The following is a 27005-nucleotide window of genomic DNA, read 5'->3' on the forward strand; positions in this document are numbered from 1 at the left end:
CCGCGTCACACCACCTCCGCCATCGTACATGCGAGCCTGGAAAGCGTCCCCGTGAACGTGATCCCCGCAGAACAACCTAGCAGGCCCGCTTCCCTTACGACGACGTCCCCGCCTCTGCCACCGAGGCAATGCTCAGGAATGTAGGCTGCGTCGCACGTCGATAGAATCATATCGGCCTGCCTCGTTCACGTCGCGCCTGGTCGCACTCCTTGGCCATGGGCCCGACGTCACCGCGCATGTCCGAATTGCTCGGCAGTGTCTCGAAACGACCCTCGACCACGTCTCAGAGCCGCTCCCCAGGGAGGTCCCCAAGCGAGTACCAACTCGACGAACTCGATCCCCGACCCTACGATGCCCCGACTTTTGACGCCGAGCCGTCGCGACCTCGCCTGCGGAAACCCGCTGCTCTGGGAATGGACAGGGAAGCATCGCCGAGCTCCTGGCTCGACAGGCCAAGCTCCTCGAGCTCGTCGTCCAGGCTCGTACATCCCCCGGCAATGTTTGCCGGCCCTCCACCGCCCATCGCTGCCTCGATGCTCGTGGCCAACGGACCCAGTCGGTCTCGATCGAGACACGACGATGACGAGCAGCGCCGGGGCTTCATGGCCGCTAGTCGCGCCACCATAGGCAGCGTTCTCTTCGACCAACGGCAAGATTCCCCGGTGCGAGGCCCTGACTCAGCGTGGCTGGCGCTTCGCCGCCGGGAACAAGCCCTAGAGCTAGATGTACAGCATCTTCTCGATTTGCAGGCCACGGGCCTGCTCGCGGGCACCGCCGGAACCCTCGATGTGACCTCCAGCAGCGATGCCGATGGACACAGCGATGCTGGGAGCAGCACTCCCACCGGCACCTTCTACTCCACGGCCAGCTCCAGGTCCAGGATGCCAAAAAGCCTGTACCTGCCTCCTCGGGCCACTTCGGAGGGGAACGTGATCCCGGTCCGTCAACCAGCCAAGGCCCGCTCAGTTGGCCTGCGGGGTGCGCGAAATGGGCTGCGCAAATCGATCAAGGCACTTGCAGACCTAAAGAAGGAGGAGGAGATCCACATCGATGCAGCCATTTCAGACAGAAATCTGGCCCTCACACGGCTGAACAAACTGGGAACCACGCGAGCCGGCATAGTAAACGAGCTCGAGATTCTCGAGGGTGACGAAGAGGAACCACTTGGGAAGGAATTACGAGAGCTTGAGAAGAAGCATGACGTGCTGGATCGCGACATTCGAGCTCTCGAGGAGAAGTTGGTGGGAATGCGAAACCGACGTCGTTGGCTGCGCGACAAGATGGACGATGTTAAGAGCAAGAGAGACGCCGGACTTAGCGGTTACCGAGGTGCGCTGAGGGATGTAGACGGCAAGGTCAGGGCACTGATGCGTGCCCCTCCGGTCCAGCCGCTGGACGGCGACATGGCCGGCCGGGCTGGAACCGCCTCAACCGGGGGCCATGAGTTCATGCGCCTGATTCCGGAGCGGCGAACCATGGAGATGGCGAAGGCATGGTGGGAAGCGGAAATGGCGCTTTTGGAGAAGCGAAAGGCCCAGGTCCATGAAGAACAGCTGGCCCTGGAGGACGGCGGTGCCACTTGGTACGAGGTCATGGCCCTGGTGTCGGATTTCGAATCGAGCCTACGCGGCATTCTGAGATCTGGGACAGACCCGTCCGTGCCGCCCTCTTCCAAGGGCAAGGAGAAGCAGCCGTCCAAAGAGGACATGATTCTCGGCCAGCTCCCGCGGATGGGCGATATTGTATCGGAACTCGAGCAACGAGCAAAGCTGGCAGAGCGCAACGGTTGGAACCTTCTCATCTGCGCCATCGGAGCCGAGTTGGAGGCGTTCCGGGAAGCTCAGAACATGCTCAAGGGCCTGGTCGACACTGGCAGCGGATCGGCACCTGACGACCTCGACGAGCGCGATATGCTTGCTGAAGAGCAAGGAGGGAAGGATCGCGGCAGCCTTGGCAGGGAAGAGAGCGACAACGAGGTCCCGCCGGATCTCTTTGTATCGCCAGCGGATCACAGCGGCCGGCAGTCTTTTGCAAGCCACGACAGCGACGCCAACAGCAACCCGTCGCAGAGGGTGGACAGCGAGAACGAGGTGCCACCTGAGTTTCTGGCGGAGCATGACAAGCGCGACTGAGGTGAAGTCGGCTATACGACGATGATGATCACGCACTAATGACCGGGCGTACTTGACCGCATATCTATGCATGCATGCGAGCGATTGAATTATATAAGGACATGTATTGCGTCTACACGGCAGGGTCGTTGGGTCGACGCACGACGGCGCGGGATCAGAGTAGCTGTACAGGCGCTCGCGCCGGCCTTCCAGAAGCAATTATTCTAGGATAATACACCTGCCGTATTAATCGACATTCTTCCTCGTTGATCAAATTCGTAGCATTGATTGAGCAGAATGGCAGCATCCTGCAATTGCTGGGATGCGCAGGCAGGCAGCGAGTCACGGGTAACCTCGGCTATGAGCCGGCTGTGGAGAGGGCACGAGAGCAGGCCGCGACGTGACCAGCACCGATTTTCGAGATTCGTCAACCGCGCCGGGCACCCTCCCTCCTTCATAAAGCATTGCTTTGATTGTTTACGACGAGATTGACCCAAAAATCGACAAACCCATGAACCAGCCCCCAAAACGCCCCGGTAAAGATACGTAACACTGAGCTCGTCGCCCCCGCAGCCAGGGGCCTGCGAGCATGACGTCTCCGATAGCACCCGATGCGGACGTCCCTCCCAGCACGACTATTCCAACGAGCCGCGGCCACGAATCGAGACACAGAGTACGGCGGTGAGATGGAGGGAGGAGTTTCGACGAAGCTGTCCCGACGCTCCTCATCGAGTGCGCTCAAAGAAGCCGCTGGAGCCGGCGATGGCGACCGACTGATCCATCACCCACTCGCCGACGCCCAAGTACTTGTCAATCCATTTCGAAACTTCCTTGTTGTCGCCGGCGACTTTGTCGGTCTTGAAACTGGGCCTAGGACATCCCGCAGCAGGGGCACGTGTCAGCCGCATCGCATTTGTCGTCGGCGGCGAGCATCCCGCGCGGCGCGAAGGGCAGGAGGGTTACTCACGTCAGGCCCGTTGACCGCTTCATCCCTGCGAGAAACGCAGAAACTGAACGGGGCGTCGGTCAGCATCGCATCCAGGGCAACTCAACCTCCAGTTCAGCCCCCCAGCTCGAACTCATCCTGGGGCGGCACGGCACATACTGAGAACGGCGTCGAAGGCGTAATGCGTCAGTCGTCCAACCTTTGACCAGAGCCCCAGCGTCAGCAGGTTGAGGAGCTGCAAAACGACTTCTTAGACGGTGTTGCGTCTGGAGCAGCGGGCGAGCCACTGCGCTTTGACAGGATCTGGGCACGACGGCGTGCGCAATGACGACGCCGGGCCGGAGCTCCTGGATAGCTTGCGGCGCGCGGGGGAGATGGGTCCACGTACCACCATGATGGCCAGAGAGGGTGATCGACAACAGGCGAAGGGTCGAAGTCGCGGATGTGGTCGCGGGTCGCTGCGGCGATGTTGGACAGGTGCGTGGTTGGAGAGAGCTGAGGGTGTGACGATGATGGGGTGCAGCGCAAGGTGTTAGTGCCCCGAGGATGGGCATCAGCTGCCACGAGCCGTTGCCCAGCCACGGCGGGCACCAACTTGGTACCCTTGCCTGCAGGCTGGTGGGACGTGGCAGGCGAGGTACTACATCACGTGAAGAAAGGTACTTGAGGCACGAGGCTGACTCAGCGGCAGGTACTTGGACATCACAGCCACATGTCCGGCAGCGGGCAACCCAGCCACATGGCCACGGCACTGTGGCTGGCGCGGATGACCTTGGCTTGCTTGGGTTAGGTAAGGCCATTGACACCACCAAAATGGGCATTGGCACCTGTCAGCAGTGTTGGCTTGCTCGCTAACAATTCCCAGGCAGACAGAGCACCTAGCAGAGCACCGCACCGCACCGCGCCGCACCGGAACCCGCACCCGCACCGGAGCGCAGCGGCGGTGGGTCAGAAAAGACCGAACATTGCCCGATCCAAGGCGGCGCGTCCATTGGGAGCAGCGGCAAATGGCGCGACGCTCGGCGCAATTCAGCCGGCGCCAATCTTTCGACTGGCAATTGCGGCGGGCTGCATCCCGCCAGGGAGGGGCCGTCGTGCAAAGTCCACACCTGAGGTCGGGTATCTATCCGCCGCGCGCTGCAGGGACTAGACGGGGAGATGAGCCCTGCCTGGCCTGCTTGGGGCGCCGCGCTGCGACACGAACAGGACGGGGTCCATGGACTACGTACGCATCATGTACTAATCTTGGGATCCATCCAAGCCTCGCGATGCTCGCACTGGATTGGGTCCGTTTTGTTGAGAGGCGGACGAAACGGAGCTCCCTCCGTCTGCATCGGGGGGGGGGGGGGGGGGGGGGGAGCCTGACGGCACAAAGTGCAGCGGTGCAGCCAAGTGCAGCGCAGCCCGGCGGCGGGCCGTCCAGCAAATCCCGCAACGCATCAACGGCACGGGTCGAGACGTGAGTGAGGTTTGGGTTCGGCGATGGACGCTGCAGTCCTTGGACGAGTCAGTCGGACGCCGGGCCGACTAGGTACGCTGCTGCTGCTGCTGCTGCCACAGCTACTGCCGTTGCCGCTGCTGGGTGCGATGCAGATGGCGTTTCTGGTGAGTTTCACTCCCACGTCCCTGCCTGTCTGTTCCATCGCCTCATCGCGGCAGACGAAACTCGGGTCGTCGCCAGCATTGCATTGGCATTGGTAATGGAGTCCGGTTGACTTGTTTATGACTGGCGTCCTCGCCGTGCCCTGACAACAAAGGGCTGCCGTCCGCCCCTCCGTATCGCGACTAACAAAAATATCCAGAGATAACGGACACCACTTATTATTCATAACTTTTTTTTGGCCTCACCGCATCCGGCCAAATCAGACCAAGCGCCTCTCGCAGCTTGGCCCGACGCGCACCCCAACGGCGGGGCTGACCTTTTTTTTCTGGGTGCTGCCCTGCCACTTTCAGGGTGCACCGCATCGCGCCACTCGCTCGCCCGCTGGACGCTGCCCCTCCATAGGTTACCTAGGTGGAAGTCCCTGCGAGCGCTCACCTCCCCCTCCACTGCATCCCACACGCCTCACCTCGACCAGGTACCCTCAGTCTGTTGCGATTCGACGCCGCCCCGACTCCAGCTCTATACCGACGTGCAATTTCGAGCGCTTTGACTTGTCCGAGTGCCCACGTCTTGGCCTAGAATCTGAACCACCGAGCTCTTTCATCCCGGCAGCGTGTGCAGATAGTTGGGGCGTCAAGTCTACACCGGTACCGCGTATCGTGGTACTTCCAGTTGTCTGATCCGTCATCGGCAGACAGCTCCAGCAGCTCAAACCAGAGGTGGGTGCCTCCATGAATCCAGCGGAACCCCCACCACTAACACCACTAACACACCACCTGCACCACCACCACCACCACCCTTTTTCTCGCGCTGGAACCACCACCACCACCCACTGCCGCCGCCGCCGCCGCCGCCAACCCTGCTTCCCTGCCTCCCGTCCATCCACAACACCTCAACTCTTTTTCTCCTCCCTCTTCCCTTCCCTCCTCTCGTCCTCCCCCTCCTATCCCGATCTTCCGCCAGCAGTCGATCGATTCAGAATACCCGCCGGCGCTGACACCCAATTGCCACTCCTAGAAGCCCTGTCCCTTCCGGAGCTGCCGCCTCTTGTCCTGCCTCGCCTCGCCTTGCGCTCGACCTGAGACAAACCACGGCACCGACCGCCCGCGTCCCCAACTGCAACGCCTCGCACATTCCTGCCGCCCTCTCTTCCCTTCACCATCATGGCCGCTCCCAACCCCACCCGCTCGCGCTCATTTAGCATCATGGCCGCTGCGCAACAGGACCACCTCGACGTTGGTGGCCGCATCAACTGGCTGGCCTCGCTCAACACCGCCTACAGCCCCGAGCACAACTACCGCCGCTCCTCCATCATTTGCACCATTGGGCCCAAGACCAACTCGGTCGAGGCCATCAACCGCCTCCGCGATGCTGGACTTAACGTCGTCCGCATGAACTTTTCCCACGGCTCCTACGAGTACCATCAGTCCGTCATCGACAATGCCCGCAAGGCCGTGGACACCCACCCCGGCCGCCCCGTTGCCATTGCTCTCGACACCAAGGGCCCCGAGATCCGCACTGGCAACACCAAGAACGATGAGGACATCCCCATCGCCGTCGGCAAGGTCCTGAACATCACCACCGACGACAAGTATGCCACGGCGTGCGACACCGACAACATGTGAGTTCAAGTGCCCCTCTGCTCTTTTGCAGCGTTGGCCAGCGTTACTGACTGCCGTTCCAGGTACGTCGACTACAAGAACATCACAAAGGTCATCCAGCCTGGCCGCATCATTTACGTTGACGATGGCGTCCTCGCCTTCGACGTGCTTGCCATCAAGGACGAGAAGACGATTGAGGTCCGTGCCCGCAACAACGGCTTCATCTCCTCCCGCAAGGGCGTCAACCTGCCCAACACCGACGTCGACCTTCCCGCCCTCTCCGAAAAGGACAAGGCCGACCTCAAGTTCGGTGTCAAGAACAATGTCGACATGGTCTTTGCCTCCTTTATCCGCCGTGCCCAGGACATCAAGGACATCCGCGCCGTTCTCGGCGAGGAGGGCAAGCAGATCCAGATCATTGCCAAGATCGAGAACCGACAGGGTCTCAACAACTTCAAGGAGATCCTCGACGAGACCGACGGCGTCATGGTCGCCCGTGGCGATCTGGGCATCGAGATCCCCGCTGCCGAGGTGTTCGCCGCGCAGAAGAAGCTGATTGCCATGTGCAACATTGCCGGCAAGCCCGTCATCTGCGCCACACAGATGCTCGAGTCCATGATTAAGAACCCCCGCCCGACCCGCGCCGAGATCAGCGATGTGGGCAACGCCATCACCGACGGCGCCGACTGCGTGATGCTTTCGGGCGAGACGGCCAAGGGCAACTACCCCGTCGAGGCCGTGCGCGAGATGCACGAGGCCTGCCTCAAGGCCGAGAACTCCATCCCCTACGTCTCCCACTTTGAGGAGATGTGCACCCTCGTCAAGCGCCCTGTCCAGACCGTGGAGTCGTGCGCCATGGCCGCGGTCCGCGCCTCGCTCGACCTCGGCGCCGGCGGCATCATCGTGCTGTCCACCTCTGGCGAGTCGGCGCGGCTGCTCTCCAAGTACCGCCCCGTGTGCCCCATCTTCATGGTGACGCGCAATGCCACGACTTCGCGGTTCAGCCACCTGTTCCGAGGCGTCTACCCGTTCCTGTTCCCCGAGGCCAAGCCCGACTTCGACAAGGTGAACTGGCAGGAGGACGTCGACAGACGTATCAAGTGGGCTGTCAACCACGCCCTGGAGCTCGGCACCCTGACCATTGGCGATACCGTCGTCGTGGTACAGGGCTGGAAGGGTGGCATGGGCAACACCAACACGCTTCGCATTGTCCGGGCTGACCCCGAGCACCTTGGCATCGGCCAGCTGTGAGTAGCTTGTTGTGATCTTCGGGAGGCTCCAGCAGAGGAAGCTGCGTGAGCATGGTGTCGCGTGTTTATGGATGATGGACGAAAAGAGACGTCGGTTGACATAGAGAGGGGTTAGGTTGCTACAGGTTTGCAAGATGGAGACCGGCACAGCGGGTTTAGAATAGCCAAGGGCTTGGCTATAAGTATGAGTGCGTACGAATTGGTAGCCCAAAATTAAAAGGAGAAAATGATTTCAAGCACAGACAAACTAGTGGTACGGGCCGTCCAAGTGGACAGGGGCGACGTCAGCCAGGCGGTTGCTATTGTCAATTGTGATGAGGTCTACGAGCCGCTTGCGCCTCCAACCCATGCCTAGAGGTCCTTGATCTCGAATCTGTGGCGCAGGTACTCGCCGTAGCGTATAAACAGCCACGGGGCCGGCAGCATGAGCATGGCGATGAAGCCGAGAAGCGAGTTGCCCCAGCCGAGGCCGAGACGGTCGTACATTGCGATGCCCGCAAGGGGCAGCACGGCGCCGGCAACGGAGCGGACGACGGCGTTGGCTGCGAGGGCCGAGGCGGCGTAGATGGTGAAGGAGTCGACGAGGTACATCTGGAGGCTCATGAAGATGACGAGGTTGCCCACTCCAATGACGGCGGTGCCGATGATGGGGGCGATCCAGTGGACGCGAAAGTCGGCGGTCCAGCCGTAGATGAAGAGGCCGGCGGGGAGGAGGAAGGCACCGATCTTGAGCGGCGGGAGGCGATACTCGGGCTTGATGCCGGGCTTGCCAAGCTGGCTCGCAGGTGCCGACGGCGTGGCGGCGGCAGCCGTGCCGCTCTGTGCCTCTTCCGCTCCAGGGGTGGGCGGCGAGGCGGCGGCGGCAGCGGCGGCGGCATCAGTGGCAGCCTTCTTCTTGATGTACGCGTCGCTCGAGACGGAAAAGTAGGCAACGCCCAGCAGGCTGCCGACACCGAGCCCGAGGAAGACGAGGCCGGCGTGGACGGTGTCGAAGTGGTAGATGCGCATGAAGAGCGGGGTGAGGCTGGTGAACATGAGGTAGAGGTAGGCGTAGGCGAGGCCGACGTAGATGTTGCAGATGATGCAGACGGGCGACAGGGTGAGCAACTTGAAGGGGCGCAGGATGCCGCGCTTGAAGTAGTCGGCGGGCGAGAGGCCCGGGTCGAGCTTGGAGCGCAGGCGCGGGTTGCCCGTCTCCTTGCGCAGGCGGGCGGCGCGCTGCTCGAGGATGACGGGAGCGTACGTCTCGCGGCCAAAGGCGAGGAAGGCGAGGGAGATGACGGCGGAGATGATGGCGATGATCCAGAAGACCCAGCGCCAGCTGAGGGCGTCGGAGACGACGCCGCCCACGACAGGACCGATGATGGGGCCCAGCAAGGGGCCGATGGCGAAGCTGGCCATGGCCGCGCCGCGCTTCTCCTGAACGATCATGTCGGCGATGGTGCCGCCGCCGTTGGTGATGGGCGCCGACCCGAAGACGCCCGACAGGAAGCGGAAGACGATGAGGGCGGACAGCGAGGGCGCCTTGGCGCAGGCGATGATGAAGGCTGCCAAGACAGGCGTCAGCGGCTTCAAACAGCAAAAAGCCATCACCACTGCCACTCGGGAGCGAGCCCACTCACCTACAAAGCCCACGTTGCACCCGTGGTAGACAATGGCCCGCCCGTACAGCTCCGACAGCGGCGCAAATAGCATCGGGCCCGTCGCGTAGCCCAGGACGTAGACGGACACGCAAAACGACGCGAGCTCGGAGCTCGTGCTTTTGAATTCGGCCATGAGCTGCGGCACGCCGGGCGCGAACATGGCTGTGGTATTTCCCCCGTGTCAGCGAGAGACCCTCTCCACGAGCAGGTGCAGCAACAGGTGTCTCGTCGACTTACACGAAGCTAGCGGCGTGACAAACGTCAGCGAGCTGATGAGGACGCAGTTGAGCACCTTGTTCCATCGCGGCCAGTTGTACGGGTTGGCCAAGTCGTCTTCGCCATCCCACCAAACCATGTTCTCCTCTTCGCTTGCCTCGTCGGTGTGGACAGCATCGGGAGAGCCATCGTTGACTGCATCGTAGCCCTCGCCATCCGCAGATGTTCGGACAGCAGCGGCTTGCTTCTCGACGTCCCCGTCAAGGGGGCTCTTCGCGTCGGCATCGACCGCCATGACGGCTTGCGAATGCGAATTCGCACACACAATCCGGTGTTGTTGCACGAAATGGCCAACCGCAGTCTTTTACTGGCGGTACGTCCGTCTCTTCAACAGATGGAAAGCAAGAGTCGCCCCCAAGAAGCTGCATGCAAGTCGTCTGTCCATGGCAGAACCAGAGCCAAGAAAGAGACGCGAGAGGGACGGGGCCGGCTTTCATTTTCATTTTGCCGGCGCACCAACATACAGCAAAATGTATGTGGTCGACTTATGCACAGAACACCCCGGCGCATCGCGGACCCGAATGAAGGACGAGGGTAATGTGCCCCGCTTCCCCCCATTCTCGCATCTGGCAAACTCCGGACTGAACTAGTGAGGCGGCCGTCCAACCATCTTGGCAGGGGGGCCAAGCGATTCGACCAAGTCACGCCGCCAGGGTGGAAAAGGCAAGTGTGTCTGTCTCGTCTGGAGGGCGCCCACAGTGGGTGGGGGGGGCATGCCGATGCGAAGAGCTGGGCGGCATTGTCCCTGTACAACGGTGATTGCTCGGAAGAGATGTGATGTGCTGTCAACTGTCAAGTTGCTCAGCGACGGGAACGCGGACTTGGCCGCGGCCCGCCCCGGGGCCGATTGGTAGGCTTGAATCGACTGTTGCGCCGCCCCTGTCGTCTCGCGGTTGGCTGAGTGAGCGTGAATCGGAGCTGGATACGTGAAACCCGCACACCCGAAGACTTGTGTGCACCGACTGACTCTCGCCCGGGAACTCTTTCGAGGACGGCAACGCCGAGAATCACTGTATGGACAACTCTGCCTGTCGTCCTGGTTGACTGAGATGCGGCAGAGCAGGTCGTGATCAAAGGCGAGCGCAACGGGCGTTGTCAAACTCGGGGCCTGCCAAGCTAGGCCATGCACTTGGATCGCCATTTGCCGCCGTCGGCACGTGGCACTGCAAGCCCTTGCAAGCCCCTTTCGAACTCGCTCAAAGCACATCGGCATGCACAAACGCTCCTGGCTCTGGAAATATCGGCGTTCCCTTTGTGTTCCATGGAAGTGTGAAGGAGCCCCACTCGGCCATCGGTCGGGTGCGAGCCGCGCCAGACCGATCGACGACCCTCGGCCTTGACTCCCAAAGCAAGCTTCAACGTCGGCTTTGTTTGCGGGCCAGTTGGCTCCACAAGGGTCCCTGTCAACTTGTCAAGTCTTGTCTCTCGCAACCGTGATAACCAGCCCGCATATCCGCAACATGCGCGGACCAGGAGCGGCAACCAGCATACATATGAGTCATGTACGCCGGATCCTCGACTGTTCCGACACTTGCACTCGAATTCCGCCGCGGTTGCGTCCCCGTCCGTTTCTTTAGCCGTGGCATCGGCAAGAGTATCGCAGTTATGGCCGTCGTTGCCGCGACCCGCTACCGTCCGCTGCAAAGCAGCTCGGTATTGATAGCGCGCGACTTGTTGCAACTCGGTTCCGCAGTGCGCAACGCGTTGTCGCCTCTCTAGGTAAAAACGAAGTGCATTGCCCATCGCGAACGAGGGCTCACCGGATTGCCCCGGCCCTGATCAAATGCTCCTTTAATTTCTTCATCTCTCCCAGGCTGTCGTCGGCACGGTCCGTCAGGCTTTCCATCTGGAGGCGTAGTATCTCGACTTCCCTCGAGGCATCCGGGCCAGTCAGCGGTAGCGAGCCCTGTAGTTTCCGACTTCTCTCCAGCAAAAGGATCTGAAGGTCGACGAGCATGGAGATGAAGATGGACGCGGCCGCACTTTTCGGCGCGACAAAGGAGCCGACGCGAATCTCTGGCACATCGAAATCGGGGTCGTAGTCGGTTGGCAACAATGGTGCCATGCTGGCGCATACCCGAGCAAACACTACCAGGCAGTCGAGGACGTCCAGGTAGCGGAGATGGGTGGCGACGAGGACATTGAGCGTCGCGTGATCAAGCGGAGGGTGCGGTGCCTGAGCTCGAGGAGCCTCGGGGCCGCCCACGTCGGCGGTAGCCACAAGACGGAAGACGTCGACGTACAACCCGGACAATGTCTGGGCATGGCTGAGCAGCTCCTCCAAGGCACGCCGCAAGTCGGTATCCCCTCCGACTAGGTCGGCGCGTGCCTGCAGCTGGCCTTGGAGGTCGTGCAGCTTTTCCGCCGAGAAGAAGCGCCAGATGCGGTCGAGAGCCACCAGCAGCTCCGCAAGCCTCGTGGTCTCGGTTGGCGGAGCAAGGGCCGTTGAGAGAGACGGGAGACTGTCTTGACAAGCTCCATTCAGCTCATTTGGGATGCAAGGCGGTTCCGGGTCCTGGAACAGCGCCCAGTCGAGCAGGGCTGGGTGGACGGATGCTCGGAGCGGCCGCGTGGGGGGGCTGAAGACGCAGGGGACGCGGGCTTTCTCGCAGCGGCCGCAACTGGGCGACCCGGGCATCTTGGGGCATCTCAGTTTCTTGTCATGGCAGCGGTCGCATGCCTGGCGGAGCTCGTCCATAGGTGGCTCAGGGCCGTGGGGGCAACGAGTGAGCGGCGGCGGCTGATGACGAGTGTGAATGAGTGAGCATGAGGGCATTGCCTTTGCAAGCCGGGAGACCTCGTTTGCGACGATCAATGCCGGGGCTGCAGTGGTGGTTTATGCAGAAGCGCCCATGCTCTGCGCTACTGAGGTACGAAGGTAATTATATTATCGCCAGGCCTGGGCTTGGAACAGGCGTCGCTCGCAGTTCGTTTGGTTGTGGCTCGGGGGAGGCGTGCGCAGACAGATGTGCGCGGCCAGTTGGAGGGAGACCTGGGGCGGGGCACGAGGTTGCCTGCAGCTTTCCAAGGTTGTAACGGATGGAGGGGCAATGGCTGGAGGCTCAATCATGCGGGCACCATCATGGATTATTAGAGGGCGAGATTGCCTGCATCCCGTTCTGATGACCTCCTGCCTCTGCTAGGTACCTGTAGTAGCCCGGGCGGGTTGGACGCTGCAGCTTCCAAGTTCTTCTTCAGTGGGCCGAGCGGCCGCCTCCAGGGGCTCCCACTACCTATCCCATCGGCACCTGAGGCGCGCTTCCACTGGGTTCCATTGCTGCATCTATTTCATCCCGCGGTCGGCAGGCGCCATCCATTGGCCTGAGAGCTCGAGCTCGAGAGCTCCAGGGCTCCATCCCCGACTGCGTGACGTACCGCGTAGCCACTCACTGCGTACCTAATAACGTTACCTAGCGCGTGCAGCTGCCACCAGATGCCGCCACCAGATGCAAGCACCCTTCCACGAGCTAATGGCGGTTGCACCTCCTCTCATTGCGCCGCTGCGCACATGGATACCTGTGCTAAGGTAACTTACTTCATGCATCGTTATTCGAGCTCCCAGTCTTTCCCTGCAGCCCCAGGCCGTCTGCGTCCTCCATCATCTCCGCCTCCCCTCCTCCGAGTATAGTAGCTTCACGGCGGCTGCCGCGAGGGAGACGGGCCTAGGCCAACTTCCTCGCCTCGATCCCGTCGCCCTTCCTCAACCGCCACTCCCGCACCCCATCTCGAGCGCGACCGTCTGCCTTGCCCACAAGCAGCCTCGGCCAGCAGTCTCGACCGTCCGCGCTCTGCTTCGCACCGCACCGCACCGCACCGCCTCAGATCGCGACGGGCGGCTCGTCCAACCATCACAGCCGGGCAAACGCTCGCTCGCCATGTCCCGCCCTTCCGCGCCGCTCCCGCTCCCGCAATGTCGCTGATCCCTTATCATCCTCGTGAGGGTCGTGAGATTGTCCTGTAAGATACAGTCGCCCGCGAATAAAACGCATCGGATCCCACAGCACGCGGCTGGTCAGCTAACACATCTCTACCACGCAAGCCGCCACCACAGCTCCCTCGTCGTCCGAGACCCCGATTCCCAGCGCCTCGAGATCCGCCGTACCGAATGCCCGACATGCCACCAGCCACTTGGCCGTGCCGCCTCTCCCGAGCGCTCCTTTGACCGGCAGTATGACATGAATCATGAATATGTCAATCCCGACTACTTTCGCATGCTCCGCGCCGGAAACCACAGCTTCCACGGCGCAAACGGCCCTCCCAGTCCGGTCCGGCGGCTTGCCCAGCCCGCCCTTGTGAGCGACCACTCCAGGCACTCGACGCCGGCCGCCGAGTCCGTCGGTGACGACGCCGAGTTCCTCTCTAGCGCTCCAGGCGTGGGCCAGGCTGAGGGCAGCAGAATCCGCCGCGAAGCCTTCAGCCCCAACTACTTCAAGACCTTCTTCGTTGAGGAAACCGTCCTCGGCCGTGGAGGCAAAGGCGTTGTCCTGCTCGTCCGGCACGAAATCGACGGATGTCAGCTCGGCCATTTCGCCTGCAAACGCGTTCCCGTCGGCGACGACCACGCCTGGCTCGAAAAGGTTCTCATTGAGGTCGAGCTGCTCGCCAAGCTGTCGCATCCGAACCTCGTGTCGTACCGTCACGTCTGGCTCGAGGACGTTCAGCTCACCCGGTTTGGTCCCAGCGTCGCCTGTGCCTTTATTCTTCAGCAGTACTGCAACAGCGGTGACCTCCACCAGTACGTTGTGGGAGGCGCCCCCAGAGAGGCCACCAAGGAGGAGCTCAAGGCCCAGATGCGGCGTCGCTCCAAGGGCCAGGCCGAGCTGCCTCGCAATCTCCTCAACAGCAGGCCGCAGCTGTCGTTCGAGGACATCTACTCCCTTTTCAAGGACGTCACCTCGGGGGTCGCCTATCTCCATGCCGCCAACTACATCCATCGCGACCTCAAACCCAGCAATTGCCTGCTGCACAAGGAAGGTGGCAAGATGACATGCCTCATCAGCGACTTTGGAGAAGTGCAGCCCGAGAATGTCGTTCGCAAGTCTACTGGCTCCACCGGTACAATCTCCTATTGCGCCCCGGAAGTCCTCAAGATGGATGCTACCGGCCAATACGGCAACTTTACCACAAAATCAGACATGTTCTCCTTGGGCATGATTCTCTACTTCATGTGCTTCGGCCGCCTTCCCTACCACGGAGCCAATGCCATCCAGGAGGAGTTGGAGGACATTGACCAACTCCGTGACGAAATCATGGACTGGAAGGGTTTCCAGGACGAGCGCCGCGAGCGCCCCGACCTGCCACCAAGACTATACAAGCTTCTTAAGAAGTTGCTGTCACTGGACCCCGCTGAGCGGCCGAGCGCAAATGAGGTATTGACTGCCATGAGGAGCGAGACGAACTTTGATGGTATCACCAGGGGAGACAGGACCCCCAACTCGAGTCCTCTACGAGGCATTCGCGTCCAGAATCTTGACTCGCCCGTCTCCTCGGGGACACCAGTGCCAGGTAAGCTGGAGCTTTCAGCGTCTCAAAACTCACTATTCGTAGTCTGACAAGAGTCACAGATCCTCGCAAGGAGCGGTCTTATAGCAACGGCAGTTCCAACGACGAGGCGAGCGCCTGGCGCAAGGCCACAGAACGGGAGTCGGACCGGGTGCCACCACCTGGCCTTGCTCAGCACCGCAACGCCAGCTCGGCCGCGGCTCCTGACAGCATCGACTTTGCGCCGAGGCCTGACCACGATTCTCACTCGATGGTAGATAGCAGCGGCCCGCTTTCGCCACCACTGTTGCTGGCGCCTCCCCGGACCCGGGCGGAAGAGGTTCGATACCAAACAGTGGTAATGTTCGAGCGCATGCTTGGCATTGTCGGCATCAGACCCGAGTTCGTGAGCTACATTGGTCGTCTGGGACTTTTCCTCCTGAAGATGGTAACTTTAGGGCGCCCATGCTGGCCGTATGTTGCCAGTCTTGAAGTAAGCATACCCCTGGTCGTCGTGGCGGCCCTCGACCTGGGATTGCCAACCATCACTTCCGCTGGCGGGGCTCGCAGAGATTCACAAACGGGGGACTTGGTTTCGACCCATATCCCATCAGCTGGCCTCGGCACAAGCATGATTCTGCTGGCGTTTCACTTTGCTGTCCTCTGGCTAGCGCAAAAGTGGAATGCTCTTTGCGTTGCCGTTCCTGGAGATGACTGGGCCGACTGGTAGGATTTCTGGCGACCTGGTTTATGCGAACAAGAAGAGTCCCGACACTGGGCCGTGCGTGAAGCAGACCAGATGCAATGAGCAGCAACAAGCAGAACAACGGCAGAGTTCATGCCGATCTACGAAGACGACGAAATCTCTGTCATGATGTTGCTCGGATGAATCACGAAGAGGTAGGTGCCTTCATCGAGGATCAAGGCCACTCGTCACTAACTCATGCTAGATACGAGACGCAACGGAGTATTCTTCTAGTCAGTCGCTCTAGGGAAAGACGTGCTTTTGGTCTCGGTACGGCTAGCCGTTTTCCTATTCCTGGAGACCCGGTACGGAGTGGCTTGGCCCTTCTTAGCATTGCCTATGCATGACTGGCATTTGCAGTCTTCGGGGCCCGCACGACCTAAGTGTCCCGGCACCGTCTCGTCACGGGTACCCGGACGCGTCATTCCTTTGGTCCTTGGTCTGCAGTTTGTTGGAGACGATGCTGAACCACTTTCTCGACGTGTCCCGCAGCGGGTTCTACCGAGGCCAACTTTGCGTCTAGATTCTCCATGTCAAAGGCGGTCAAGGCCTCGCCATGGGCCAAGTCGCGTTCAAATAGCGCGCCGATTCTGATTGCGTCTCGATCGAGGAATGTGAAGGGAGTGCGGCCTTTGGCGAACAAGAAGTCCATCTCTTCGAGCGTCTTACCGGCGGATTCCTGCAGCCGACTGTAAGCTCGCGTCGCCAGGGGTAAGTAGGGTGGCTAGGGGTGATACCGGGTAGAAAAGGAAGACGACAATGGACATGAGGAAGCAAAGGCTCATGAAGATCATGTACAGCTTCCAGCTATACACGGCTTGTCAGTGCTGAAGGAATGAGGAACATCGCCAGCCAAGGGGCGCAGCATTACCTGATCTCCTTCATTGCCGTTGGGATGTATAGGGCGAACCAAAAGTTCTGTTCACAATGAGCTCAAGGCCCTCCTCGCACAGGCATCGGACCAGACTTAGGACATACAATGATCCAGTTGGTGGCTGTCGTCATGGACGTGGCCCGACCACGCATGCTCATGGAGAATATCTCGGGCGGATACACCCACGCCACACACGCCCAGGTGATGGCAAAGACGGCGACGTAGATGTAGACAAAGGCAATGACAGCCTGTGATGCTGCTGGTGAGGCAAAGTCGAAATTTGTCTTCTTGGTGACGGAGTCGTAGACGGGGTTTCCTTTGCGAGAGGGGGGGTTTTAGACGCGCGACCAAGGACGGGGCGTGGCGATTAAAATGCGTACCAGCGGTCTTCATGACGACCCCAATGATCAGCATGGAGATTCCCATGCCGACACCGCCAATGATCATGGGCCACCTCCTGCCCCATTTATCCATGTAGTACATGTTTGGGAATGTGAAGAGATTGAGCACCACGCCCTGCAGACCGTTGGCGAGGAGCGAAGACGACGTCTCGCTGATGCCGGCTTGTTGGAAGAGAAAGACGGCGTAGTACATGATGCTGGGCAGACAATGGTTAGCAAGCGACTCAACCGTGAAAACAATACCTACACGTTGATGCCCGTCATGGACTGCCAGAATTGCTGGAGGTAAATGTCAGAGCGCGTCCTTGTCAAGACCCCTGACATGGAGCGAGGAGGAGCTCACCACTCCAATGCCGATCCACATGCGCCTCTTTTGTTTGCCGATGAGCAGGTCGAAATAGCTCGGGGCCGGATGCGTCTTCTCAAACGTGATCTTGGCAACAATCTCGGCGAACTCGGCCTGCACGTAAGGGTCGTTGACATCGCCTGCCGCGTGCACCTGTGCGAGCACCGCGAGGGCTTCGGCTTGGCGGTCCTTTTGGATCAGCCACCTCGGGGACTCGGGCATGAACCACATGGTGATGTGCAGCGCGACGGTAGCCTGGGTGTGTGTGAGGACGCTTGTTCCAGAGAGGCGCGAAAAACGACGCAGAAGTGAGAGCGCTCACAAACATCTGGAGACCCATGGGAAGCCTCCACGAAGCGTCGCCCTGGATGTGGCTTGTGCCGTACTGGATCCAAAAGGCGATGAGGATGCCAAAGTTGACGAAGCACTGGAAGAAGCTTATGATTCGACCTCGTATTCTAGTGAGATGCCCAATGTCAACAGAGCACCTCGAGGAGTGCAGAAACTAGGAGGAATCTTGCATACTCGCGAGGTGCGACTTCACTCTGGTACATGGTCACCTGTGCAGCACTTGCTTTAGCTCCAAGACATAGACAACAGAGGGACGAGGGCGACGCACCATCATGGTCAGGCAGCCGTTGCCCAGACCGTTGATGACACGACCAGCGATGAGAGCCTCGACATTGTTGGCGGCGCAGGATATGGCGCAGCCGATGGTGAAGACGGCAGAGCCGAGGAGGATGGTGTACCGGCGGCCGAGGCGATCGGCGAGAAAGGCGCCCGTCAGGAGCGAGCCCGCAAAGGCGCCGGCGAGGATCGAGGCAGTGATGCCGCCCTGGAGAAAGTTGCTCGGGTGGTTGAAGTATTCAAGAAACTGGGGCATGGCGAGAATGCCGCCTGCACGGAGCGAGTTAATAGCTGAGGCGTCCCGCCGGGTATGACTCGAGACTTGCTCATTGATCCAGTGTCCTGGGCAGATGTCAGTCCAGTCTTCTCCTACTACTCGTCTTCAATCAAACCGCGGGATGTGCCTACATAGCCAAATGCCAGTCCACCGGTGCACGGCGCGATGCCGTAGAGATAGACTTGCTGCGAATCAGGGGCCGTTAGGGAGCACAGACTCTACCGATCCGAGGGGATTCGCACCTTTCTCATTTCGACAGATAGAGGACGACAGAGACGATCCTTTGACTCTCCAGCTGCGCGACAGTCTCCATTGTGAATATTCTCTTCTTTTTAAGCGCGACGGTCTGTCGTCAATGTGCTCCCCCCGGAATACACCACGCACAGGACTGCCGGTCGTGGATAGAGCCGAAGAGCCGACGGACGGCCTCCAGTTGGCTGACCTGGGGCAAAGCCACGCGCGACGGCCCCGGACTGTGGGCTTCGTGTTGCGGAGCCGGCGCCATCCCCGCGGGTTCGGACGAGGTGCGGGGGTTGCTTGGAGGCGTTGTGTAAGTGCCATACGACCCATACAAGTAATGATACTGCGTAAAGTGCGAAGTAACGAGGCCTCTTATTGACTCCCTTTGGCCGTCGATGTCGTCCCCACTGTGTCGAAATAGGCGACGGCTAATTGTCCTGGGGAGCAAATGATGATTCCCCCTGCCCGCCCTTGGCCATGCCTCTGTCATCCAGCCAGCTTCCTCGATTGTCCGGCGCTATTTCTCCAGGGGATCAGGTTCTCACACGCCGCTGCGTGTACTGCCGAAGAGCCGACCAAAATGCTCCTATTGGTCGTTGTGTAAGTCGCGAGCGGCGTGGCGCGCCTCACACACGCAGACGGCGATGTGCGTTGCTGGCTGAGCAATAGCTGAACTATATCTTGCTTGCACGCAATCCACCCCTCCTGGAGATGCAAAACTGCATATGCGTACCTGTTCCTTTCAGTATTCTGAAGACCCTCCGTCACAAACCCCCCGAGGACACACCACAATGGCACCGTCGAGAACAGACGCAAATGGCCATGGCCGGGCCGACGTGTCCATCTCCGACGTCCAAATCATAGGCTTCGAAGCTCACGGTGAGACCCCCCCTTCCTATTTCTCACTGCCGTTTGTCTGTCTAACTTTGCCAACAGATCTCCGCTTCCCGACCAGCCTCGACCTGTCGGGGTCCGACGCCATGAACCCAGGACCCAACTACAGCGCCGCCTATCTCATACTCAAGACCAATACCAGCCTGCACGGCCACGGCTTCTCCTTCACCATCGGTCGCGGAAACAACCTCTGCGTCGAGGCGGCCAGGATGATCGCCCAGCGCCTCGTCGGCCGCTCCCTCGGCGACCTGACTGCCAACATGGGCAAGACTTGGCGCCATCTCGTTTCCGACTCGCAGCTGCGTTGGGTCGGTCCCGAGAAGGGAGTCGTCCACCTTGGCCTGAGCGCGTGCGTCAATGCTCTCTGGGATCTCTGGGCCAGGTTCCTCAACAAGCCCGTCTGGAAGCTGGTGTCTGATATGACGCCCGAGGAGTTTGTCGATTGCATCGACTTTCGCTACATACTCGACGCTATTAGCCCTCAAGAAGCCGTCGGCCTATTACGGGAGAATGAAAAGACCAAGTCGTCGAGGTTGGACGAAGCCAAGCGCAACCGAGCCGTTCCGGCATACACGACGCAGGCCGGCTGGCTGGGCTTCACCGATGACAAGATGGTTCAGCTCATCCAGTCCAATATCGATGTCGGCATGGACAAGTTCAAGTTCAAAGTTGGCGGAAACCTGGATGACGATAAACGTCGCCTAAAGATTGCTCGCGACATCATAGGGTATGACCGGATGCTCATGGTCGATGCCAATCAGGTATGGAGTGTGCCCGACGCTATCGAGTACATGCTACAGCTCGTAGAGTTCAAGCCAGTGTAAGTGTCAAGTATATCTCAAACGAAACCTGCAGCACAGCGTCTAACGTGCCTTAATGGCAGGTTCATCGAAGAGCCAACATCACCGGACGATATCCTAGGCCATGCTGCCATTAGAAAGGCGCTGAAGCCTCATGGCGTTGGGGTAGCGACCGGGGAGCATTGCCAGAACCGCGTCATGTTCAAGCAACTCCTTCAAGCAGGTTCCATCGACTACTGCCAGATCGACGCTTGCCGACTGGGCGGCGTGAACGAGGTCCTCGCAGTGCTTCTCATGGCCAAGAAGTGAGCGCCCGCAGCTTTCAGTGTTAGTCAACAGATGCTAACAATGCGCAGATTCAACATACCTATCGTACCACACAGCGGCGGCATCGGGCTCAACGAGTATACGCAGCATCTGGCGCTCATCAATTATCTCTGCGTCTCTGGAGAGAAGAGCCTCCTGGAGCACATAAACTCGTTTAGTCAGGTACTCACGCAGCCCTCGCAAACCAAGGATGGCCACTTTGTCACCCCGTATGAGGCCGGGTACAGTGTCGAGTACACCCCGGAAGCAATCGCCCAGTACAGCTTTCCCGACGGCAGCTTCTGGAACAGCGACGAGGGCCTGGCAATCCGCAATGGCCCAGAGTTGTAGATCTTAATCATAGATGTAGACCCGTATAGTGATAGTTTATACATACATACGTTGCCTTGTATGAAAAGGCGATGTATCAAGCCGAGGGGAAGCTGTTGTGAAAGTATCCCAGGTCTTCCAGCCAGTCTTCGAATGGCCCAGCCAGATAACCCAGAAAATCGCCATTTCCGTCCTCTGAAGCCGACGTATCACCTGTCGGTGGAGCGCCAGAAGCCGCGTCTGTTACCGTGAGGTGTGATTCTGAGGCGACATGATGGGCCGCATTGGCAGCCCCATCTTTGGATACCTTCGATACAACACTACCCTCTTCTCGCACATGCGGCTCTGTTGGTCGGTTGCTGGAAGGAAGCTTTGCTGGCAAGTTGTCGCTCAGAAACGCGACCAGCGGGTCGTGGACTCTCGTGGAATTGGGCTGTCCTTGGGGAGACGCAGCTAGTTCGAAGAACTCATGATAAAAGCTCGCATGCCAATAAATGTCTCCAAGCTGCTGGAGAAACGCCATGCAATTGTCGTAATGGTATGTGTCTGGCGGCCCAGTGGATCTCTGAGAATTGAAGCGTAGACAGAGGAGGTGTATGATTAAAGGCGGCAGAATCGCCGTAACACTGTGATAGGTGATTAGAGATTTGCCAATTTAGTTGACCAAGAGACCCAAGATCGCTAGACATCGTACCAAATAGTCGGACTCAGCATCACGAGATCGAGCTGGATCAGGTCCATGGCCAAACCCGTCGAGTCCTCCGCCGCTGCCTGCACTCTTGGCAGCGGCACCTGCGTTCTAGTCTCACCGAGAACCTTATACGACTGGTGTAGTGTAATCACGACGATACTAAAGAACCATCAGCCACCAGTGACCGGCCACGGTAAGCTCATGGAGCCATCTCCGGACAGGAAGAGGATTAGGGAAGGGGTTCGTACTTATAGATCATGTGCAACACGGCCCTGTACAGAGCGCAGGTGTCACGCGTCTCTCTCGCATCTCGCCTTTGTGCCTCTGGGACGAGGTTTTCAAGCCAGCGGTCGAGGGTGGTCTCACATAGGGCAATTTGGTCCGGTAGGGAGTTGGCTGCGGCCGTCACATTATTCGGGAGAGATAGCACGCCCTCCATGTACTGGCACAACCTCGCAAACTCGATGAAGATGGCTTTGACTTGCCGATCATTGTCGTCGTCACCTTCCTCCGCCAAGTCCGCGGTCGTGAGCATGGGAACACTGCAGTCGAGGCTGTTGATGTGCATTGGGCGACCGGTCCCTAGTGCTATGAGTCTGTCTCGACAGAGGCACGCCCACCAGATACGCGCCCAGAGTTTCCGCTGTGGAACTGGCCCGGGATCACGGTGAAGACCGGCACCTTGCGCGAGACCAGTGGCCTGTTGCGCCCAAAACCAGGTGTGCTTCTGTTCGACCATGGACGGATAGTAGTGGCTCATTAGGAGGAGAGCCTGTATAGTTGTGATGCCATCGTGTTCATAGTCGAAGTCGTACAGATACTTGTTCGAGAGTTGTCGAATGTTATTCCTTTGAACGTGGCCACGGCCGAAGATGGATCAATAGACAGGGTCACGGCTCCCGCTACTTACACGAATTCGCCTGTGCAACACCTTTCTCGCTTGCTTCCGGGAAGGAAAATTGAGTTGATCCAGTACCTCGTTCTGCACCGACTGCAACAAGGCAAAGGTAAGTCGGCAGTGGTAAAATGCCTAATCGACCCATAAACTTACGGCACTTGCGGTAAAAACAATGGCCTGCAGGAGTAGAAGACTTGGGCCACGACCGCTCAGAATTGCCACCTCATCGCTCTCCCGGTATTGCTTCAGGAAGGCCGGCTTGTCAACGATGGGAAAGAAGGGGTGAAAGACTGTAAAATAAGTGGAAACAAACTCCTCGAGGAACGGCCTGGGCGGCAAGTCCAATGCTCCCCTGTGCCTGAGGAACTGGAGGTCATCGCTCTCGCGGTCGCTAGATTCGCAGCAAATGGATGGAGGCAGGCGGATCGATTGACCTTTAGGCCTGATACGGCTCGCACGGTCGTTTCCGTTGTTGAAGTCTCGGAAAAAGGGGTAGTGAGGTATTTGGTGAAGTGCGACATGATGCGGAAGTGAGCCAGAGCCGGGGATAGTATTGGGAATAGCTGAGGAAGAGGTGCCACCTGCTTCCGCCTTTCTGCGTCGTTTCTTTCTCTCGCGGACGCTGCAATCGAAGCCGTCGGCTCTGCACTTGGTACAGGGGAGACCAGTCTGCAGCACGTCGCAGCGAACTTTGCGCGCCCGGCAGCAGACGCAAGCTTTGGACGCCCGTTTCATTTGGCGCCGCAAGTCTGCCGTTGCAGTGGACATGGGCTACCTCGACTGGGAGTATACTCGTAGAGTGTGGACAAAAGACTGACCAGATGTGCAAGGAGTAGGAGTGGATTCGCCGGGTGAAGCTCCGATTATCTTCCCGGCTATTACCCACCGGCAGCCGGATCCCGGACGTCAATGCGGAGGCGACACTCGAAGCGCAGATGTGCGATCGCAGCCGTTGGTTCTCGGCTCTAGCTCTGAAGCATCTGAAGGGGGAACATGCTGAACTGTCCACGATTGAGTGCAAAGAAGAAGCATGTAGATCGACGCCGACTTCCTGCTCAAGCCCTGCCCCATGATCGCTTGAGGAGCGATCATGCCTGTTGAATGTGGACTTAATTCCTAGGTGAACTTGCTTGCGCGTCTCCGCACTTCGACAAAGACCAAAGATCGCCAGAGCTTCTCCGCATTCCGTCCCAAAACGGTAAGTAGATAATCGTCAAAATACCCGACGGACATTGACTGAGGGAGCTGTTTTCGGGCGTTTGCAGCCTCTGATTCGTGTCTTCGGCTTTTCGCAATGCAATGCGGCCGACACTTGGCTCTATGCTGGGTAGCATTGGCCTATGCCAATGCGGCTTGACGTACAAGTTCGCGCGACTACTTAAGCAATGCGACGACGCCGCGATATGTGATTCACAGCAGGAACAACAAGTGGAACTGTCTGAGTCGCAATTGTCACCATGAAGACGGCAGCCACTATTGCAACATGGGGTCTAGGCCTACCTATTGCCGTCCAGGCGAGAAAGCTCTGGACAGCGACACCAGCAAACGTCGATAATGTCTTGATGACAGCTTACACGATCGGCAACGGCAAACAAGCTGGTACGTGGCATTGAATCCAACTTTCTCCGATTCTAACGGAAGCGTTTCATTTTAGGTTTGCCCTTGGGCGTCCCTGGAGATGATATCGTCTTTTTGAACCACGACAGTCTATGGCGAGGAGGTCCTTTTGCCAACTCCGTAAGGCGCCTTGACAAAAGACTAAAACGAGATGAGATCTGACGCCGTTGGCAGAGCTATGCTGGCGGCAATCCGACAGAATCCCTGGCACACTTCGTTCCTGGTATCCAAAAAGCCATCTTCAAGGACGGTACTGGAGGCAAGTTATTCGGCTCTGGTCTGCACGAAACGGGTGATTAATGACGTATTACAGACGAAAGCGCCCTGTATGGCAGCACTGCCGACTATGGCTCGTACGAGATGCTCGCAAACCTCACCGTCGCCATTGAAGGTGTAGACAAATCCCACGTCAGCAAATACAAACGCTCGCTGGATCTCGAGACCGCAGTGCACACAGTGACTTACACCGCCAACGGGGCAGACTATTCTACGTACGTATAAGCAACCCGCCAAGATCGGCTGTCGCTGACTCCGACGTCAAGAACGCAGTTCTGTTCATACCCCGACCACGTCTGTGTGTACCGCATCGCCTCCAACAAACCCCTCCCAGATGTGACAGTCGGCATCATCGACGACTACCGCACGTCACCCGCCTCTCAATCCACTTGCTCGAGCGATGGCGTCCACCTCAGTGGCCGCACCGCGGCAAACCAGGGAATGGGCGAGATTGGCATGAAATTTGACGCTCAGGTGCAGGCAATAGGCTCCGGTGTACGCGGATCTTGCACAAAGGATGGCAAGATGGTCGTCCGGGGAGGCCACACAAAGTCGGTGATATTTGTTCTTGCGACGGGCACAGAGTACGACTCGAAACGGGGCAACGCAGAGAACAAGTACTCGTTCCGCGGCGAGCAGCCTTACCCAGAGGTCATCGACACAATCAAGAAGGCATCCAAACGGACCTACGACAGCCTGCTCAAGGACCACATCAGGGATCATCAAGAGTGGTACAACTTATTCGCTCTCGACCTACCGGACCCGAACAAGTCCGCCGATGTTGATACGGCGAAGCTGCTTACCGAGTATACCACCGACAAAGGCGACCCTTTTGTCGAAAACTTGATCGTTGATTACGGAAAATATATGTACATTGCGTCGTCGCGCCCTGGAAGCCTGCCGCCGAACCTACAGGGCAAATGGGCTCCTTCAGTCAACCCAGCTTGGAGTTCAGACTACCACATCGACGTAAACGTCCAGATGTAAGCTCCTACCCACCGGCCTAGGTACGCACAGGGATCTAATTTCTTAAACAGGAACAACTGGCATGCGGAGCAAATGGGTCTTGGAGACCTTATGAGCCCGCTGTGGGACTTTATGACTGATACCTGGGTGCCTCGAGGCACGGAAAGCGCCAAGCTGTGGTACAATGCCAGTGGTTGGGTTGCCTTTACCAACCTAAACATCTTTGGCCACACAGCGTGAGTCCAAGTGAATTGGACAACCCGGCAATGATTCAAGGCTCACAACTATATAGCCAGGGCAACGACGCTACTTGGTCCGACCTCCACCATGACCCAGCCTGGATGAGTACGTTGCCCCGATTCATCGCGCATACTGATAGCCCACGTCCTGACCGTATGAAGTGGCCACTGTTTGGGATAGATACGACTACAGCCGCGACAAGGCGTGGTACAAGTCGGTGGGCTACCCTCTTATGAAAGGCGTTGCCGAGTTTTGGCTCGATGTGCTGGTCCAGGATCAGTACTTCAAGGACGGCACGCTGGTTGCCAACCCTTGTAACTCGCCAGAGCAAGGCCCGACGGTAAGGCGCACTGCAGATTGCTTATTGATGGCCGCAGAGTTATGGGGAGCATGCTGACGCCTTCTTGTAGACATTCGGCTGTGCTCAGTTTCAACAAGTCATTTGGGAGCTCTTCGACCACATCATCAGAGACTGGAATGCGTCAGGAGACGCCGACACCAAGTTTCTAGCCCGAGTCAAGGCTGCATTTGCAGACCTTGATCAGGGAGTTCGAGTTGGTAACTGGGGCCAGATTCAAGGTATATTCATCCCCACACCCTAGCATACCCTTACAAGTCCTGACCTAGCCGGTTTCAGAGTGGAAGCTCGACATTGACGAAAAGAACAACACACATCGGCATCTCTCCCACCTCAACGGCTGGTTCCCCGGCTATGTCATCTCCGGCGTGCACGGCAAGAACAAGACCATCGTCGATGCCGTTGCCACCTCGCTGTATTCGCGCGGCAATGGCACGGCTGACTCCAACACGGGATGGGAGAAGACACTGCGCGCCGCGTGCTGGGGCCGCCTGGGTGTCGTGGACGAGGCATACAAGGAGTTCAAGTACACCATCGACGCAAACTTTGCTCCCAATGCCTTGTCCGTCTACACCACGGACGGTAGCGACGGCAAGCCTGTCGAGCTGGCGTTGCCCTTTCAAATCGACGCCAACTTTGGGCAGTCGGCTGCAGCTCTCGCCATGCTCGCCACCGACCTGCCGCAGGCGTGGGGAGACGACAGCGTCCAGACTGTCCTTCTGGGTCCGGCGATCCCCCAGGAATGGGCTGGCGGCAGCGTCAAGGGGCTGCGGCTCAGGGGCGGCGGCTGCGTTGACTTTTCATGGACCAACGATGGCACCGTCAACAAGGTTGCAGTTCGCGCGAGGAAGCTGCCACTGAGACTGGTGAACAAGAGCGGGAAGACTCTGGCGAAGTTATAAATAGCTTCAACTAACTGACCTGCACGTGAAACTAAGTCGATGTGCATGCAGTGCAAGTAACAAGCCACAATTGGATCTTGAGAGGCGGAGTCTGTCCTGTGTCCAGTCGAGTGTGTCGTCCGCCGCCGAGTATCAGACCTACGACTTTATCAGAGCTCGCAGCCCGAAGCGCCCACGGCGGTCCATCTCCAGCTTAGCCAAGTCGCCGCTTTGGCCTGCAGGGGCTGCAGGTCGACCTCCTGTCAGGCTTCCGAGTCCGAAATCCGGGTTCCCGCCAAGGCTACCGTATATGTCCCCGATGTAGTT

General features: G+C 58.9%; 9 protein-coding genes across 9 annotated transcripts; 5 read left to right on the forward strand and 4 right to left on the reverse strand.

Annotated features, from left to right (window-relative positions):
• Positions 1–215: 215 nt before the first annotated feature.
• On the forward strand, positions 216–2132 carry PLICBS_008764 (uncharacterized protein; the record flags this gene model as incomplete). Its single annotated transcript, XM_018324768.2, has 1 exon — positions 216–2132. The coding sequence occupies one exon, from the start codon at positions 216–218 to the stop codon at positions 2130–2132; it is 1917 nt and encodes a 638-aa protein (XP_018176162.2).
• Positions 2133–2836: 704 nt separating this feature from the next.
• PLICBS_008765 (uncharacterized protein) lies at positions 2837–3451 on the reverse strand (the record flags this gene model as incomplete). Its single annotated transcript, XM_065601451.1, has 4 exons — positions 2837–2981; positions 3079–3121; positions 3217–3292; positions 3446–3451. The coding sequence occupies 4 exons, from the start codon at positions 3449–3451 to the stop codon at positions 2837–2839; spliced, it is 270 nt and encodes an 89-aa protein (XP_065457523.1).
• A 2372-nt stretch (positions 3452–5823) lies between these two features.
• Positions 5824–7512, forward strand: PLICBS_008766 (pyruvate kinase; the record flags this gene model as incomplete). Its single annotated transcript, XM_018324767.2, has 2 exons — positions 5824–6281; positions 6345–7512. The coding sequence occupies 2 exons, from the start codon at positions 5824–5826 to the stop codon at positions 7510–7512; spliced, it is 1626 nt and encodes a 541-aa protein (XP_018176161.1).
• Positions 7513–7862: 350 nt separating this feature from the next.
• Positions 7863–9665, reverse strand: PLICBS_008767 (uncharacterized protein; the record flags this gene model as incomplete). Its single annotated transcript, XM_018324766.2, has 3 exons — positions 7863–9058; positions 9134–9316; positions 9392–9665. The coding sequence occupies 3 exons, from the start codon at positions 9663–9665 to the stop codon at positions 7863–7865; spliced, it is 1653 nt and encodes a 550-aa protein (XP_018176160.1).
• A 1521-nt stretch (positions 9666–11186) lies between these two features.
• Positions 11187–12128, reverse strand: PLICBS_008768 (uncharacterized protein; the record flags this gene model as incomplete). The annotated part of the gene is made up of 1 exon (XM_018324765.2): positions 11187–12128. The coding sequence occupies one exon, from the start codon at positions 12126–12128 to the stop codon at positions 11187–11189; it is 942 nt and encodes a 313-aa protein (XP_018176159.2).
• A 1212-nt stretch (positions 12129–13340) lies between these two features.
• PLICBS_008769 (putative serine/threonine-protein kinase iks1) lies at positions 13341–15641 on the forward strand (the record flags this gene model as incomplete). The annotated part of the gene is made up of 3 exons (XM_018324764.1): positions 13341–13387; positions 13470–14935; positions 14995–15641. The coding sequence occupies 3 exons, from the start codon at positions 13341–13343 to the stop codon at positions 15639–15641; spliced, it is 2160 nt and encodes a 719-aa protein (XP_018176158.1).
• Positions 15642–16077: 436 nt separating this feature from the next.
• On the reverse strand, positions 16078–18160 carry PLICBS_008770 (uncharacterized protein; the record flags this gene model as incomplete). The annotated part of the gene is made up of 10 exons (XM_065601452.1): positions 16078–16335; positions 16394–16463; positions 16528–16574; positions 16635–16846; positions 16911–17128; positions 17179–17210; positions 17275–17532; positions 17600–17735; positions 17803–17837; positions 17897–18160. 10 exons carry the CDS (start codon positions 18158–18160, stop codon positions 16078–16080), a joined length of 1530 nt encoding a protein of 509 aa, XP_065457524.1.
• A 1052-nt stretch (positions 18161–19212) lies between these two features.
• Positions 19213–20772, forward strand: PLICBS_008771 (mitochondrial enolase superfamily member 1; the record flags this gene model as incomplete). Its single annotated transcript, XM_018324763.2, has 4 exons — positions 19213–19300; positions 19358–20135; positions 20199–20420; positions 20472–20772. 4 exons carry the CDS (start codon positions 19213–19215, stop codon positions 20770–20772), a joined length of 1389 nt encoding a protein of 462 aa, XP_018176157.1.
• A 3025-nt stretch (positions 20773–23797) lies between these two features.
• PLICBS_008772 (uncharacterized protein) lies at positions 23798–26699 on the forward strand (the record flags this gene model as incomplete). Its single annotated transcript, XM_065601453.1, has 10 exons — positions 23798–23939; positions 23995–24077; positions 24132–24249; positions 24271–24448; positions 24500–25216; positions 25271–25435; positions 25492–25544; positions 25601–25779; positions 25850–26018; positions 26077–26699. The coding sequence occupies 10 exons, from the start codon at positions 23798–23800 to the stop codon at positions 26697–26699; spliced, it is 2427 nt and encodes an 808-aa protein (XP_065457525.1).
• Positions 26700–27005: the final 306 nt, after the last annotated feature.

Source organism: Purpureocillium lilacinum (genome assembly GCF_023168085.1).
Source record: "Purpureocillium lilacinum CBS 284.36 DNA, scaffold_6, whole genome shotgun sequence".
NCBI classification, from domain to species: domain Eukaryota; kingdom Fungi; phylum Ascomycota; class Sordariomycetes; order Hypocreales; family Ophiocordycipitaceae; genus Purpureocillium; species Purpureocillium lilacinum.